Source organism: Sminthopsis crassicaudata, chromosome 2 (genome assembly GCF_048593235.1).
Source record: "Sminthopsis crassicaudata isolate SCR6 chromosome 2, ASM4859323v1, whole genome shotgun sequence".
In the NCBI taxonomy this organism is placed as follows: domain Eukaryota; kingdom Metazoa; phylum Chordata; class Mammalia; order Dasyuromorphia; family Dasyuridae; genus Sminthopsis; species Sminthopsis crassicaudata.
This window is the reverse complement of record NC_133618.1, coordinates 478,931,210-478,949,020: the sequence shown is the minus strand read 5'-3', so window position 1 is coordinate 478,949,020 and position 17,811 is coordinate 478,931,210. Positions and strand designations below refer to the sequence as shown.

The 17,811-nt window shown below is 45.5% G+C and overlaps 1 protein-coding gene across 3 annotated transcripts in view; it reads left to right on the top strand.

Annotated features, from left to right (window-relative positions):
• The first annotated feature begins 3,314 nt into the window (after positions 1-3,314).
• The window catches only part of VSTM2B (V-set and transmembrane domain containing 2B), a 54,234-nt gene continuing 39,737 nt past the window's right edge, over positions 3,315-17,811 (top strand). Inside the window, exons 1-5 of one of the 3 annotated variants that reach the window (XM_074293285.1) lie at positions 3,317-3,843; positions 4,394-5,263; positions 6,270-6,454; positions 7,833-7,862; positions 9,493-10,000. In XM_074293285.1, coding sequence (XP_074149386.1) covers positions 5,191-5,263; positions 6,270-6,454; positions 7,833-7,862; positions 9,493-10,000 — 796 coding nt within the window. In that variant the 5' untranslated portion in view covers positions 3,317-3,843; positions 4,394-5,190. Of the gene's footprint in view, positions 3,844-4,237; positions 5,264-6,269; positions 6,455-7,832; positions 7,863-9,492; positions 10,001-17,811 lie in introns of those variants that run through there. The other 2 variants (XM_074293287.1, XM_074293286.1) reach the window with 2 other exon arrangements.

Genomic DNA, 17,811 nt, shown 5'->3' with positions numbered 1-17,811 from the left:
AGGTCAGGCAAGAAAGAGGGACCAACAACAAACCTTCAATTGGGTCTTAACATTAAAATAAGTACCTTTCAAAAGTGAGTTCCAGGAAAAATATTCACTCTGATCTGTAATTTAAGATTACTTTCTTAAGAGGCTAAAAGTAGTTTAAAATAGCACACTCTAAAGTACCGTTGAGAGTCCAGTGCATCCATCCATACAGAAATATTGACATCAACTGCACAAACAACCTCCCAACAGGAAGACATATAAAATACAGGTGGACTCCACTTTAAGAAAAACCATTAGAAAATTTGAACCCACAAATGACAATAACAAACTACTGGGATTATCTAATGTGTTTATGCTTGCAAAATGCTTTATGTGCATGTTTCTTTGTATCTTTACATAGATGGTATTTAAGTAGTAAAGGCATTTTTATTCTCATTTTACAGATAAAGAAAAGAAGGCCAAGAGGGTTTAAGTAATCTGCTCAAGTTTGCATCTTAAGTAAATAACAGAGCAGGGACTAAAATCCAGAGCTCTATCCACTGAGCAGCTTGTTGTTCTCAATTTGAGTTTAATCCAATTCAGTAAATACCTGTTGCACAGCTCTTATATAGGATGTATTGGGCCAGCCTCTGGGAATACAGAAATACTTACACAAAGAAGATAAATTCCTAGAAATACAAATTACAGATTTAGGGACCTTAGAGACCATCTGGTTCAATTCCTTTATTGTACAAGATGAGGAAACTTAGGTCCAAGAGTTTAAATAATTTGACTACGGTCATACAGGTAGCAACAAGTGTCAGAAGCAGAATATGAACCCAAGTCTCTAACTCCAAATCTAGTGCCCTTTCCACTGTACCAGTAAAGGACCTTAAATTTCACCTAAGTCAATTCCCTGCTCTTCCAGATTAATTCACAAAAAATATATATATATATGTGAAACCCAGTTGTTTTTTGTTTTGTTTTATTTTGTTTTTGAGGGAAATGTGTCTATTATATAGAGCATGGAACACTAGGAAGAAAAGGCCTTTTTGAGGTTGTTGATGTGTGGATCCATTGCATATATTTTTCTTTGGGAAGGATTAAACATGCTAGATATTCATTCCCTCCCACCCTTCCTTAATGTTTCAGAGTAAGAATGACTTTATGCTTCAATTACCAAAGAAGAGACAGGACATCCCAGAGTAGGAAAAGGCTAAGCAAGAGCTGGGAATGAATAAAAATGGAGGTTTTAACAATTTATCTAATTGAATTAAATTGTTCATTTTATATGTCAAAGTAACAATTTAAAGAAAGGTATAGTAAGCATCTTGGAAATGCTACTCCCTGCTCTTGAGGAGTTTCTGATCTAAAAGGAGACTTAAGGGATGGAGGGAGGGGAAAATCATCATAGTGAGTAGAAAGACACTGTTAAGTTCTATACCCTACCATAGTGGAAAGAACCCTGGCCTGGGAATTCAAGAATGGGTTCTATTCCTTGTTCTGACACTCACTGACCATATTACCTTGAACATGTCAGTTTATCTCTTAGTATCTCAGTTTAGTTTCCTTGTCTATAAAATGGTGTTAACAATTAAAGAATTATTGTCAGTTATTACTATATATTTACCTTTTAAGTCCAAGAAAATAAAAATCAACTTTGCTCTGACATCTGATTAAGAATGTCACAAGCCCTGTGATCAGAATAATAGCAGTTACTGCTAAAACACAGTTGGAAATTCCAGAACTAGACAAAGAGTAACCGTGTCATGTAAACTGACATGAATATACATATAAAATGAAGTCTATAAGTAAGTGACTACATGTGTGTTGCCTCTGACATAAATCACCCTTCTCTGAGAGTTGTATGAGACATCTGTCTAAGGGAAAGGGAACTTCAACGGAAGAAGCTTCCAAGATGCATCAGTGATCATCAAGGAATCCCAAGAAAGTCTCACACACACACACACACACACACACACACACACACACACACACACACACAGATAAAAGCTGAAAGATCTTGAGAATTCCTCATTTTATAAAGTAGGAACATGAGGCTCAAGGTAGAATACTACTTATGCTGAATCACATGGTAATAAGTAGCAGAACAAGGATTCACACTGAGTTCTTTTGACTCTAAATTCAGAGCATTTTAAAAATAGTCATAGAGATCTATTGAGTTAGAGATATGTAGATTTGTAATCAATGAGAAGGTAGATATAGAAGGCATCTCATTTGCTGTTTCCTCTGGCAGATTAGAATCAGATTCTGGGCTAGATAAGTCATAAAATCTAATATAAGGTAAAAAATTATTTTTGTATTATTACTTGAGAAATTCAAAAGTTTGAACTTTCAAAATCCTTGAGCTAGAGTCCTTAGATTTAATCTAGTTAACTCCCCCCCTACCCCCTTTATTTTATAGATGAGGAAATTAAGTTCCAAAGAAGGAAATGCCTGGCTTTATATAGTAAAGTCAAAAACTCAGTTATCTTGAGTTCCAATTCCTTGTTCTTTCTATTCAAAGTATTAGTCTTGGCCTCCCTTTGTTAGGAGGGATTCAGTGAACTAAGGCATATTTATCTTTTGACTGCTGGGTAACATTATCTATTAGAATTTACACCTAACCTTCAGCTGAAATGAAGATACCTTCCCCAGGCGGACCAAAGACCTCTGTCATTGCCAAATGTCGACTTTCCTTTTAAGAACTTGGTAAAGGTGATTTAATATCAAGACTCTATCTAACCAATTCAAGTCAATCCAACAAGCAGTCATTAATTACCCTTCTTGTGTAAGGATAGCATTATGTTAGGATATAAGCATAGGGAAAGAAAGAAAAAAAAAAAAAAAACATAAAACTATTCCTGCCCTCAAAGTGCTTACATTCTACTGGGTTTCTCTGAATTTATTCAAACAAACATTTATGAAATACCTGCTATGTGGAGGACGGGTGACAAGAAGCTAGAAATTATCATGCAAAGAAGAGCACTCGATGCTAAAGATAAAGGAGAAAAAGGTCCTACACCTGCGGAGTTATTATTGAGAACAACTCAAAGGAGTCCAGTGTGTTCCTGCTCCCTGATTTCCTCAGTCTCCAAGCTTTTTAGTTATTTGGCAGAGAGTGGAAACAAGTGTACTTCTGGCCCCCAAGTTCAGTTATCTGGGCTGTAACTGGTTAGGGTGTTCAAATGGAAGTCTCCAAAGAGCGGTAGCTGTGGGTGGGGTTCTTGGGAGGAGGAAGAGGAGAGGGCTAAAGCTTCGAACAAGGTCAGTAAAGGGCCTGAAGGAAGTGATTCCCATTTCCCCTCTTCTGGATCCCCCTTTGGTGTACCGTGGGTTCAAGGAGCTAAAAGGAGGAAGGGGACTTGAGGGGAATAAGAAATCAGCCTTGACTCCTAACCCTCCCGGAAATGTTCCCAAGCTTGAATCAACTAGTTAAACTCCACATTGTCCTTGCCATCCCCGTTCTCTCTCGTGACCCCTCCTCTTCTCGCTTTTTCTTTTTCCTCCCTTCCGCCTTTCCCTCCCTCCCTCCTGGCCTCCCCACTTCTCCTGCGCCTCCTCCTCCTCCTCCCATCTCCCACGGTCATAGCTCCCTCTCTCCAACAGAGGCACCTGCTCCGAGCTCACTTCTCCTCGGTGATCCACTGCGGACTTCTGGTGCCCGCTCAGCTCTTGGAGACCTGGTCATCCCTTTTGGTTCCCAGCGCCAACTGCCCTCGGCTTCGGGGTGCACCCGCACACCCCCATGGTCCCAGTGCTTCCTGCGCGCCACCCTTCCCCCATCTCCTAGCTGTCTTTTTCTAACTGGTCTCCTGTTCTAGCCATGGATTGGGGTTTGATCACTGCTTGGGTCAGCCTGCTAAAGAAACCGAGGTAAGAAGTTGGGAGCTGGGAAGCTAGGGGAAGAGGGAAGGGAGGGGCTGCGGAAGAAAGAGGGACGCTTCCCCCTAGACGTCACCAGGAATGTCCCGAGGGTGTTGGGCAGAATTTTTAGGCAATTTGGAACGGGGTGTCGGAGAGAAAGTGCCCACCCTGTGGGAAGTGGTCTGCCCGATAGCGGGTGAAGGCGCGGCGCTGAGCAGCGGGGCGCTTTTGGCGCAATGTGTTAGTGAGGTGGGGGAGCTGTAGACCAAGGATAAGGCCCCCCAAAATGAAACACAAGGCAGGACATCCTTTGGGATGCAGGGGGGCGGTCCTTTTTGCACTAGAGATCTGGATGCACTGCGCCGGCTTGAGGGGGGGGGGGGGGGAGGAAGGAGAGGTTGAAGTCAGGGGTGGGGAGTGAAAATCACGTCTGACGGATCCAATCCTGGGCGCAGGGTGGGAAGGGATACTCGAGCCCCAACAGTGACCACTTTCTCTCCCTCTTCTTTGGCTTCTCCGGACCGGCTATCACCAAAAACGCGTTACGTTTGGACGTCAGATTTCCGTTCTGAGACTGAGCAGTGTTGGCTGGCGGAGTCACGAAAGAGGCTAGGGGGGGGGGCGCGGCGGCGGGCAGAAAAAAGCGAGAGGAGAAAAAGACAAAAAAAAAAAAAAAAAAAAAAAAGGAGAGAAAGAGAAGGCAAAGAGCCCGGCTCTTGAGTGGCTCCCTAGTGTCAGTGATTCCTAGTTCTTCCTGCAGGGCAGCCCATCGGCCGGAGTTCATAACGCTAAGCCTGAGACCCCCGCGCTGCTGCCGATTCACCCCTCCTCCTCCCGGCTAGTTCGAGCCGAGAGGCATTGGGGGATGGGTCCTGGCGCGGTGCCCGGGACCCCTGCCTCGCTGGCGGATACTGAATCGCGGATCTTCCGGAGCCCAGTGAAACCCTCTTCCCCATCTGACTAACTCGCTTTGGGGATCGAGCTACGGATACAGACAGGTAGAAGGACAGACAGGCGAGCGGACAGACGGACTGGCACTGGCAGCGCACCGGCGCGCACACACACCCTCGGGCGACCGGCGCCTCCCATCCTGTGGAATTTATCCTTCCTCCCATCCTAGCGCACCAGCCCCTCCCCCGTGCTTCGTCCTCTCTCCCGCTCTCCCGAAAATAAAACCGAAGGGGTTGATTGGTGGCTTTAGGCGGCGGCGGGGAGAGGAGGACAAGCCTCCTTCGCCCAAGCTGGACCTGGGTCCGAGCAGGTCTGGGGGCCATGGATTTGGAGATGTCCTAGCCGCGCCCGGCGCCCACATCCGCTTGTCCCCTCGGCCCGCTCTCCAAACTCTCCCCACGTGAAATGGAACAGCGGGGACCGATCAGCGCCCTCCGATACCTGCTGCTGCATGCCCCGCTGCTCCTCATAGCCAACGGTGAGTCCCAAACTTTCCATGATTCGGCCTGGGGGAGGGGGCACAGGAGACCGGGTTTCGAAGGGCTATTTGGAAGATTCCCCACCCACCCCTTTCAAAAAGCAAAGGTAGAAATGTGCCGAGGAGCAGCCCGCCTGTTCAGGGTAAGAATAAGAACCTGAACTGCGAAGGGACTGAGCACTTCTTAAAGGCAGCTTTTACATCCTTACATAAAAATAGTGCAAGCGCCGATGGGCTCCATCAAGCAAAATCTGTTTTCACAGCCGTTCAATCCCTTCAGCTCCGGTTGGTGCTGAGAGCAAAAGCCGAGAGCTTAAGGTTCCCCGTGCCTTACAGGCTGCCAGGCTCTGTGCTAACAGAGAGGAAGAGATTTCAGTTCTTGGGGAAGGCTGGGGAGGGGTCTGGTGCAGCGTGTGAGGGGCTGTAGAGATCTTCCGCTGCTGATCTGGGGCTGGCAACTGAGGTGAAACTGGGGGGAGGGGGGAAGGAAATGGAACGCAGTTGCGGATAAGGGCAGCAGAGAGGTTTTGCAGAGGAAAGACGGGGCCCGGGGGGGGGGGTGGCGCAGACATGGCTCCAGTCAAACCTTCGACGGATGCCAAAGACCCAAGATACTTCCCCCACCCAATCCTGGCCCCCTCTACAGCCTGTCAGATCCTCTAAGAGAATAATGACTGTGTCCACGTTTCCTTGCAAAGTGTTCTTTCCTCTAGAGATGCATGACTAAACTTTGCTCCCGGATTCCTTTCTCATAATAGTGCTGTAACAGGAGCCCATGGCTAAACTGTAAGAAGGAGCCCTGATTTACCTTCTCTTTTCCCAAAGCAAGCCACCCGAACCTGCGCCCGACTTCTTATACTATCTTCTCGGAAATGGTTAACTCTGGCCACTGCCGAGTTGGGCTTGTTTGGATTCATCTCTCCCTTTATCCAATTCGAACCCAGATTTCTCAGAGGCCCTCAGCTCAGCCAACCCCAATCTGTCACTTCTGTCTTTTCCCTCTCAGCTACATTCACCGAAGTCCCCAAAGATGTGACTGTTAGGGAGGGAGAAGATATTGAGATGCCCTGTGCTTTCCGGGCGAGTGGATCAACCTCCTACTCGCTGGAGATCCAGTGGTGGTATCTTAAAGACCCGCCCCGGGAGCTGGCCCACGAATTAGCGCTCAGTGTCCCTGGCAGCAGAAACAAGGTAAAAGAATCAAGCCCCTTCCGTAAGCCCCGCGGGGAAGAGGGTGGGGACAACAGAAGGGTGGGGGAGGGAACAAAATCTATCAATCCAACAAAACCAAGAGTAAAATCCCTACTTCTTGCTGTGTACTGTGTATTGAGAAGGGATGGCCACTGTCAGCCGGCCAACGTAAGTGAGGGAGTTGTTTGATGGTGAAGTCGTAACCACCCCCTTTACCCTCCGGGACTCTTTTCCATCACTTCAGACCACCCTCCCCGCAAAAATTCCCAAGAGCAGTATCCCTTCCTTTTTCTTAAGCTTACGAAGTGCAGAGGCCCTCCCCTGCCTGGTTACTATATAAGGGAATGAACCTGAAGCTTCTCAGTTATGGATATCCAAGGATCAAAGATAAGCATGACTGCATTTATAAAGGTTTTATGTATGCAAAACATATTACATATATAATCACACTAATCAATGAAAAAATACAGAATCTGCCTGATTCTGATCCCAACCAAGGATTGGAGTATAGAACTGGAGCAATTTTAAGCTGAACCTCTCCACCCCCCAGAATTTTTAAGTTAGAGAGCTAAGGCCCAACCTTGAAACTGAAATTTATCTCACAAATAACTGATGCTTTCCCTTACCTCCCACCAGAAAAGATCCACTAGAAGATAAGGCCTTCTGCAATTCCTCCTCTCCCAACTGTTTTTCTTTTCCCAACCTTCTTGGACTGGAGTTCAGTCCCCTTGCTCTGAGAGTCTTGATACCAGTATTGTGGGAATGTTAAATGTTCTCCCCAGATACAACCATCCCCATCTAGCTGATAATCCTTTAAATTAAAGCCACCAATGTATTAGGGGTGGAGAGGCAGAAGAAAAATATGCAGGGGAATTGATCCATCACCATAGTTGCAATTGGGAATGCAAAGGCACTTTTTAATTGGCACCCCCCTCCCGTTCCTACATCAATTCCCCTTAAAACCTTTTGTTGAGGAAGAACCTGGTTCAGCTTTTACATATACAACCCTGGGGCCTGAACTGAATGTCCCTTTCTCCTGCTTCTCCATACTCCAACCTTAAGGCTCTTTTGCAGCATTGCTGTTTTGAGTTCCTCTTTCATCCCCCTCCAGCTGGGGAATCCTGCTTACAAGAGTAGGAATCTAGGTACACTGAAGTCACATCTGCCCTTGGAAACCTGCTACATGGCCCATACAGAAGTCCCTATCTATACTCAGCATACACAATTAGATTCTGCCTCAGGCCCCCCAAACCTTTAGTTTGAGAAATTGCTCTGAAGAGAGTGGAACAGCTGGGATAAGGATCTCCTTTAACCTGAGAGATGCTATTCTATAAACTAGAAAACTGTAGCCTAACATCTCTCCCTCTTTGCATTTTAGGTAACAAATAAGGATGCAACCAAAATCAGCGTAAGTGTAGAGCAACAGCTATGGTGTGTGGGGGACCCCTCTTGGTGGATTTTCTTCCCACAGTTAACATTCTTTCACCTTAGCCTATTTCACCAGTAGAGCAAACTGCTTTCATGCTACTCTTGTAATTTTGCATTTTTCTGCTGCTTCCAAGTGTCAAGCCTCCATCTGCTATTATTTGTTCCAGTCAAGTTTCATTTTTTGTAAATCAAGAGAACATGGCATTTGTCTCCACTCCCTGATTTGCTCTCACCTGTAAAAACCCTTCATGCCAGATCATGTGCTAAATACCATTCATTTTGCTAGCCCACTTCTTGGCCTTTATTTTCTCCCAGCAAATGTCAAAACCCTACTATTTGCAACCACTTGTGTGCTCAGGTCATTTGCCTCCCTTTCCCAGAATATTCTGTCAGTTCTCAGAAGAATTGTTCTCTTCTGTGCTGCTAAACAGTTTTTTGTTTTTGTTTTTGTTTTTTTTTAAACACATCATCTTAGTGTGTCTGTAGAAAGCAATACAATTTGGTAGTTTTGTGTTTGACCAATGTTTGAGGAAAGACATGAGACAGAGAGGCTATGGATCTGGAATATATTGTTGCAAGGAAGGATTGCATTGTTTAGAAGTAGTATCATTCATTGAGTGAAGGGGGCAGAACATGATCTACCAAAGGCTAAAGGAACAGAAAGACTTGTTTTGTAGTAATATGAAAATTTTGGAAAATTTGATTATTTGTGAGTGTTAGAATGTTGTGGGGGGGGGGGGCGCTAATCCGTAATATCTGATTTCTACTTGGGGACTGTAAAATAGAAAAATTTTGAGATCTGAAGAGAAGCAATTACTTCTCTTCAAATGACATCATTCTCCTGTGGAACTCTAAGAGGTGAGAGGGCCTAGGATCCGACAGTTTTGAACTTGGAAAGAGCATTAACTAGGGATAAAGTGAGGGAACAGATACATAATTTAGCTCACAAAAATACGCCAGGAAAACTGCAGCCTTTTCTGAAAGCGCAGTGGAAGACTAATGGGAAAGGGGAAGAGGGGCGAAGATGAGGAGAGCGAGGACTGATTCTGAGCAGACACAAGAAAATGAAGGAATATCAGGCCGGGTTTGTTCTGTGCGGTGGGATGTGGGGTGTGAGACTGAAGAAGTAAGTACTGTAGGAAGATCTGCAAGGATGCTGACCACGGAAATCGGGAAACGATAGAAAAGAAATATTCAGGAGTGGGGAGAGGGAGCAATAACACAAACGGGAGAGCTGCGGGGGGAGGTAGGGACAGAAGAGGCTATGCTGAAGGAGTGCTGTCTGGGTCCCAAAGAAGGGAGGGGGCTCGGAAGAGCTGATACTCGGACAGGTGCGAGAGGCCTGTGCGTGGGAGATAGGGGTCAGTGAAAGACGTGGGGGATGGGAGGAGGCGGGAGGCTAATGCATGCGGTGGGCGCTGGGCTGGTTTGAGGGGGACAAATGCGGATCGGGCTAGCGAGAGAACTCGGGGCGGGCTGGGGGGGGGAGTCCCGAGGGAAGGGCTGGGTCAGGGCTTGGGCCCGCTGGGGGGCGGTGCCCTGGGGTCGCGGGCTCGGCCTGTGAGGGGATGGCCCCTGACCCCGGGCCCGCGGTGTCGCCTCTCTTGCAGACCGTGCGGGTCCAGGGCAATGACATCTCGCACCGGCTGCGGCTGTCGGCCGTGCGGCGGCAGGACGAAGGCGTCTACGAGTGCCGGGTGTCGGACTACAGCGACGACGAAACGCAGGAGCACCGGGCCCACGCGCTGCTGCGGGTGCTGTCGCGCTTCGCGCCGCCGGACATGCAGGCCGCCGAGGCCGTGTCTCACATCCAGAGCAGCGGCCCGCGTCGCCACGGGGCCGCCGGCCGGGCCACTTCCGAGCCGGGTCGGGACAAGCGGCCCCCGGAGGGAGCCGGGGCCTCCAACGCCGAGGCCGCCGCCGCCCCAGCAGCCGCCGCAGCCTCAGGAGCAGCCGCCGCGGGAGCAGCCGCGGGAGCCGGGAGCGAGGCCGCCGCGGCCTCTGCGGCCAGTGCCGCCGCCACCACCGCAGCCGCAGCCGCAGCCGCGGCCACCGCCGCCTCCTCCGCCTCTCCTCCGCCCGGCAGGGCGGTCATCCTCCGCCAGAGGCACGGCTCCGGTGAGTCAGCCCGACCCCCGCCGGGCGCGGTCACGGTCACGGTCACGGTCACTCAGCCCGTCCAGTTCAGGGGCTGGGACTGACAGTCACGGAGCGCGTAGGCGCCTGCGCGGTGGGTGGGAGAAAGTGGGGAGGGACCGAGGGGGCGGGACGCGTGCGTAGAACCCCAGCCGGCGCGGAGCGGAGGGGAGCTTAGTCCCAGAACGCCTCAAGATGTGCTAGGTGTGCCCTTAAATCCTCGGGGGGGAGGGGGACGATGAACGTCCTCACGCCCACACACCGGTCACTCTCTGTCCCGCGCGAACTCGAACGTGCTCTAATCCCCGTTTTTTCTCACGTGCACATTTCCACACTTTGCGCATTTATGCTTCCCTTTCCCTCCCATTTCTCTTTCCTCCGTTGCCGTCCTCGGCTCGTTTCTCCCGGGCCGCCGCCCTCCCTTTGAATGGTTTTGTAACTTGTATCTTCCTCACGTTCTGGCGCTCAGTTCGGACCCTCCCCCCTCGGGATCGGCCGGCTCGTCTGAGGGGCCGAGGCGCCTGCTCGTGCGGGACTGAGGGGGCGGAGAGGGGCCGGGAGACGCGGGGACTCAGGGCTGCGCCGCCCTCCTTACCCGGGGCTGGGAGCGGGGACCGCTTTCCTGTGGGAGCGCGTCGGGGCTTTGCCGTGTTGGGATACAAAGTGACTGCGACTGAAGAGACTGGGCGAAGATGAGGGACCCTGGGCTCCCGGAGGTGGGAACGCTGTTCTGTGCTTAGGAACTACTTCACGCGGGTACCGAAGGGAAGGGTCCATTAAAAACAGACTTTCAAGGTCGCGGATCCGTACAGACCCCCTCCCCCTTCCCCCCCCCCCCCCCCCCCAGTACATTCCCTTACCGTCCGCCAGGTCTGGCACTAACCCGGCATTAGCCAGCTGAAGCAGGGTTGTTTTATCGGCGCTTCCTGAGGTTTGGGGGCTCACGATTATTCAGCAGAGAAGCCAGTTTCTGCAGGCGGGGATTTGGTAGTATTGGGTGGGGACAGCTAGCCCTGGGCCCGGGGTTCTGCCTCCCTCCTGCCCCTTCCTTATAAAGGGGCGCTGCTCTCACAGTGGTCCTGGCATTCACTGGGTCAGAGCCTTTTAGCTCCTTTGTGGGGCAGGCAGGCACTTTCCTGCCTGCCCTGGGCAAGGCCGCCTGGGCCTTTGTCAGGCTTCCCTGGGATGGCCCAGCTCTACAGCTCACAACCTTCGTGACCCGCGTCACTTTCTCCACTATGGAGTTACTCTGCGAAATGAGGCTATCTTGACCTTGATCATCCATAAGTTTCTTTCTAGCTCTAAGACTTGTGATTTCGATCAGTTCTGAAATTAAATGATTGTTAATCCCTCCTTTTCACGCCACTCTCTGCTACAAAGTTTTGGTTGAAGAAGGGGGGGGGGCGATGTGGCACCCAGAGAGTTGCTGCTGTTATTTTACTTCGAGGTAACAAGGAGGAGGGGAGTAGATGCGGAGGAAGAAGGAGCGAAGAACCCAGGCAGAGGGAAGGTGCAGATGCATTTTAACAACCAACAAAAAAGGATGCAATCAACGTGTGTCTGATTCCAACCTATCATCTCTAATTAAAGTTCAAGTATTTAGTGTAATAAGGATGCTGCAGGTTCTGGTGATAATGCAAGGAAGCCTGTTTGGGAAACCACTTCAAGGCACCTAGAAGAAAAGCAGGAACACAGTTGCCAGCTGGGGAGTCTAAGCCTTCTTTTTCCAGGCTGACTGTGTACTAGTCTTATTGCCTGTGCCAAGGAATATTCTGGCTTTTGGATACCATATTTAGAACAAACTTGAGACTCAAACTGTGCTTTTCAAAAGTTCAATTTGTGCTTTTCTATAAAACAAAACAAAACAAAACAACTCTGTCTTTTGAACTGCAAAATGTGTATAATGCCTAGTATTAGGCTCTGTTTCCCAAGGGTAACTCCATTGTCATCACTCCCTTCTTGCCAAGAAAACAGTGCATTGCTCAGAAATTCCTTGGGTCAGGAAAAGATGGGGAAGGCTCCAGCCAAATCTCCACAAGCATCTTTTCCACTTTGCCCAGTGTTTCAGTTTAAATGTAATTTGAAGGGCATTTTTAAAAACTCCCCGCTGAGTTTACTTAGGCAATTTGATGGGAAGAACACAAAAATAAAGGGCCTGCTTAGGAGATCTGAGTTCTAGCCCAGCCCTCCCACTCAACTGAGCTAGATCATCTTTGAAACTTATTGAACCTTTCTGGACCTCATGTTCTTCATCTGCAAATTGGAGATAATGATACCCATTCAACCAATTTTTCCAGGTTATTGTGAAAATCAAATGAGAGGGAATGAAAAAAAGAAAGGGATTTATTAAGCACTTACTGTGTACCAAATACTGTTCTAAGTGCTTTACAAATATTTCCGTTGATCCCTTACAACAACTCCCAGGAGTTAGATGTTGTCATTTTACATTTGAAGACACTGCAGTAGATAAAGATTAAATGATTTGTCCAGGTGACACAACTAGTGTCTAGGGGTCAAATTTGAATTTGGATCTCCTGGACTTCAGCTCTGTGCTCTACCCACTAGGTCTCCTAGCCCTGTTGGATAGGAAAGTGCCATAAGAAGGATAATTAGAGGAGATCTGAATTTGTACATTCACTACCTCCTGCTGGTACTGTGTTTACTCAAGCCATAAAGAGGTTTAAGTTACTGATGTTTCCCAGCCAATTATTTCAATCTTTGATTCATTGTGACTAGTCTGATTACCTGCATCCCCAATTTTTTTTGAGAGTAGTGGTTGAGTAGTTACATAAGGTAGTTTGAGGAGGGAAGATGATAAAATTGTGCTTTGATGGCGTGATTGGCAGATAGCTAGGTAGAGACTGAACACAAAGCTCAGCAACTTATGTATAGGAGAACAAACAAAAGACATGTCTGTTCAATAAGCCTGTGTAGAATACTTTATTTTGTACCTGGCCCTGGGCTATAGAACTTTCAATGTACAGAAGAGAAGAAATGGTCCTGAGGGCCATTTGTGGGACTCACAGACTAGCTGAGGAGACAAGATACATACGTGACAAGTGAAATGATAAGACCACTTGATAAGATGTCACAGGGCTGGCTTTATGTGATGTGACAGATGTGTTACTGATTCATGATAATACTGTAAGTTCAGGAGAGACTAAAATGCTTAAGGAGAAAAAAAAATGGAGAAGATGGGACTTGAATTGGATATTAGTGGATGAATTTAGCAAGGAAGAGATCAAGGAGGAGTAAAGGTAGTTTAAGCTCAGATGTGGGAATAGATCTACAATCAGAAAGGTTCCAGTTCTGTCTCTGCTGCTTACTACCTGTGTAACTCAGCCCCATCAGGGGAGGAGTGTCCTCATTTATAAAATGAGAGATTTGAAATATCTGATTTCTGAAGTCCCTTCTAGCTCTCAGGCTTGTGATCATTGAGGTATATACTAAGTGTGTTCTGGGAACAAAGAGATCAGTTTTGGGGAAGAGAAGGTTTGTATTGAGGAATAGTAGAACATAGAAACAGAGGAATATATTGGGGCCAGATTGTGGAAGGCTTTGAATGCCAAGTTAAGGAGTTTGTGCTTTTTTCTATGGCCACTGGGGAGCTACTAAAGGTTTTGATCACAAGATATATATGATACAAGTGATGTTTTAGAAAGATAGATTTGTCAGAAGCTGAGAGAAACAATGCCTGATAAGGCCAAAGATACAGATTTTTATTTCTTCCTAGACTAGAATATCTCCATTTCCTCCCTAATTAGTCATCACTGAGATAAGTGACACTGGTGATAAATGGGACAGGGTTATGGGATATAGTTGTCTTAATGTACCCATCCCCATTGCTACAAGTACAACTCGGGGTCCACATCCCCACTGATTGTGGAATGGAATATTATCTTCATATTTGAAATGTAGCAAGTTATAGGAACTATCCAAAAGTCTATTGGTGAAATTGAAAACAATTGGCCTGGATATCAATGGGCATGGCATCATTCATACTGAATGGCTTTTCTACTAAGAGACTGCTCCCAAGAGAGCTTCTTAAATGCTCTGGTGAGGGCAGGATCCTCAGAATGAGCCTAATCAGTATCTGCCTTTTCCAAAGTACTCCAGCACTAATGATTAAGGAAATGAGCCAGGGCCATATCCAACCTGGCCTTGGAATCATTGTCTAAAGAATTCATGTCATTAGAACCAGAATCGAAGGCAATGGTCAATCACATAGGCACTACCTATGTGTGTGTCTCTAAGGGCCTCTCCAAGGATCCAAGTCAGTACTCTTATTTGGGTTCTCCAACCTTGTGAAGGCTTATATAGTTCAATATGAAGAAAAAATAAATCCACTAGATCATGTCCACTGTCTCTCTTGAGGAGCTACAGTGGTTTATGCACATTCAGTGCTGGATTTGAATCTTGTGTCGACCATTTATTTACTACTTGTATGTTATAGGCAAATATCTTTTTCACATGTAAAATAAAGAATTGGATTAAAGGATTTGCAAGGTCTCTAACAGCTCTGAAATCCTGTTTTCTAAGATGAGAAGCTCTATTTCCAACTGTTATTTCAAAATCTACTCCTGCCATAGGCTGCCTATGTGTTCAAGTCAAGTCAGCAAGCATTTATAAAGTACTTACTGTGTGACAGGTGTTGTGCTAAAAGCTGTTAATATAAATAAAAGCAGAAATATAGGCAATCCTTACTCAAGGAATTTGCATTATAATGACGGAAGATTACTCACCGAAGGAAACTGAAAATAGGAGAGGAGATAGAGAAAATAGCTGCCAGGCTTGGGACCATGGTAAAGAAATTCCAGAGAGTCAGGAGCAGTCCGAAGAGAAATCAAGCCAGTTTCAACGTGGGCATCCTCCTTAAAATACAGGTTCTGAGAGGAACTAGCGAATCAGATGGAAAAGCTGCAAGGACAGAAGTTACTTAATGTGAGAAGTAGTCTAGTTAGTTTAGGGGTGAAGTAAGTTTCCAGGGTCTATAGCATATTAGAAAGGAGTTCTGAAGAAATGAGTTAGGGGTACACTCTGGATACAAATAAAGACATTATTATGACTTCCTCCTTAAAATGGAGAGTCAAGGAGGAATCAGATAATTAAAAGGAAAGATCACAGGGGTGTATGTATCAATACTTCCAGTGTTAGTAGTCAAGAGGTGGAGTGAATTTCCAGGATGAAAAGGCTTTTATACCATGGCAAAGAAAATTTTATGGAAATGAATCAAGAAGGCAGACTGGAGAGGAAAATATTTGCAGAAAGATGAATTCAGTTCATTTCTCCAAATGAGCATTTACTATGTGCAACACATTTTACTAGTTACTTGAGAAAAAAAGACAAAAAATGATTAACTCATCCTCAAGGAGCTTATAATCTATTGAGAGTTACGTGTACAGAGATAAATAAAATATAAGGTAACTTGAGGTAGAGAGAATATTCATAAATAGGGAATCAAGAAGTGTTTCATAAAAGAAATGGCACTTATTCTGAACTTTGAAGAAAGATAAGAATTCTGAGAGGGGGAGAGAGTGTCTTGCAGGCATTGGGAATGTCTGTCCTGAGAGACCACATAAAGATGGGACTCCAAATGTCAAGTTCATGGAAAAGACAGAAATTATTTGGGCAGGAATATTTCATGGGAATATGGTGTGAAATAAATCTGGAAAGACAGGTAAGAGCCAGATTGTGTATGGCCTTTGACATCATGCTGAGCAAATTATATTTTGTCCTGAAGGCTGTGAGAGTGAGATTCTGATATTTTGTGTCCGAGATCATGTCCTCAGCAGAAATAGGGAAGGTTTTTAAGGATGGAAGTGACATGATTGGGTCCCAGAATGATGATTTTAGCTATTATGTCTAGTATGGAAGTGGAAAAGGGAGAGATTAAAGCAAAGAAGACCAATCTGGTCCAAGCAAAAGGTGATCAATACCTACCCTGGAATGATAGCTTTTGTGAATAGTGAGAAGGTGATACTTTGGAGAAATATTATTGAGGTTCAGATAACAAAAAATGGTTACTGATTCTACTTGAAGAGTGATTGGGAAAGAAGAGACAAGCATGACTCTGAGGTTGCAGACTTGTATAACTGGGAAGATGCCCTGTAGAGAAACAAGAAAGCCTAGAAGAAGAGTTTTGTTTAGAGAAAAAATGTTGGAGGGGTTTTCTGCACATGTTGATTTTGAGATGTGCTTGGATCATACAGGTGGACATGGCAGTTGCTAATGCAGAACTAGAGCTCAGAAGACAAAGACTGAGACTATTGCTCCAATCATACATTGTCTATGTGTTAAGTTCTCCTATGCATAAATAGCACAATACATCCTACCTTCACATCCTGTTCTGTGTCCTCAATAAAATGTCTTTATCAATAATATTACTCAGATTACAATCAGATTGAGACTTCAGCTAGAAAAAAGGAGATTTGCTAAGCGTTATCACTCTTAATGACTATTCTACAAGTTACAAAGCACAAAATCTGAGAAGCTAAAATTATTCTAGTCCATGGGATTCCCTTGGATTCCTTCATGCCATGTACTCCCTTACTTCCACTACTTGATAGACTAAAGTTATAAGGGGAAAAAAATTGTCTTATTTTGAGGAAGACTTTAAAATCCAAGAATGGATAGGCTCCCTTGATGGGACTTCAGTGATGTATTCAAGCAGGGATGCAATACAAAAGATTAATTAAAATGACAATTGTACTAGATAACATCTAAACTATCTTTCGATATTAAGATGTTCACAATACTGTGATTTCTGTATGTTTTCACAAATGGCTATGGTCATCTCTAGGTGTGACCAACTGTTGTTGAACTGTTGTTCATCTTTTTTTTTTCTTAAAAGAGGACCTAATAATAACATCAGGAGGATGAGTGAATTGGATTTAAATATGGCCAGCTATAGCCATTCTAAGAAGGGCCATGGTGTAATAGAAATTGTTAAGGAGGATCTTTAGACTGGCAGATGAGATTGTAGATGAAAGCTGTACAGAACAAATTCCAGAAGATATACACTGCTCCTCCCCAACCCCTTGCTCCAGAGGGGAAATTCAGGCCAAGATGGACAAAAAAAGAACTGAGAGGAACAGGAGATTGGACTGTTTTATATAGCTATCAGCTACTGTACCTATTTTCTGTTGAGAGCTCCTTCCCTGGGCAACAAGCCAGGGTCAAAGCTCTTCACAACTCAGAAGCTATAGGATATACAATTTGTTCTTCAGGGGTCTCAGGGACTGATGAGAAAACAACCCCCAAATACACATATACATGCACGCACCCATGCATACACATATACCCTAGGTTACAAATTATTGATAAGCGGAACATACACATATATAAATATTAATGTATTCTGTTTTCTTTATATATACATGTATATTTGTATGATTATTCAAAACAATTAACAAAAAATTATATATGGTGACACTTCTAATATGACCTTATCTAGGATAATTGCATTTTAAATATTCACCCAAATGATAAAAACTATCCAAAGGCCACAATCCTTCTGAAATAGGATTTTTCCTTCTTTTTGTGATCTACAGGAAACCTGTAGTACCAAAAGACCAGAGCTGGTTGAAGGTAGGAGATTTTGCCTCTCCGTGGCCTTTTTTTTAGTAGTTAACCCTGATCCAAACCTTTCTAGATCACCTGGAATTGAATTTCCTCCTTTCTATAAGAAGGAATGTTGCAACTTAATTAAATAGTCAAGCAAAGGAGAAGAAGGGTGACATGACAAACATATTAATCTCCTTAAAGAAGAATGGGGAAATCTACAAAAATACTCA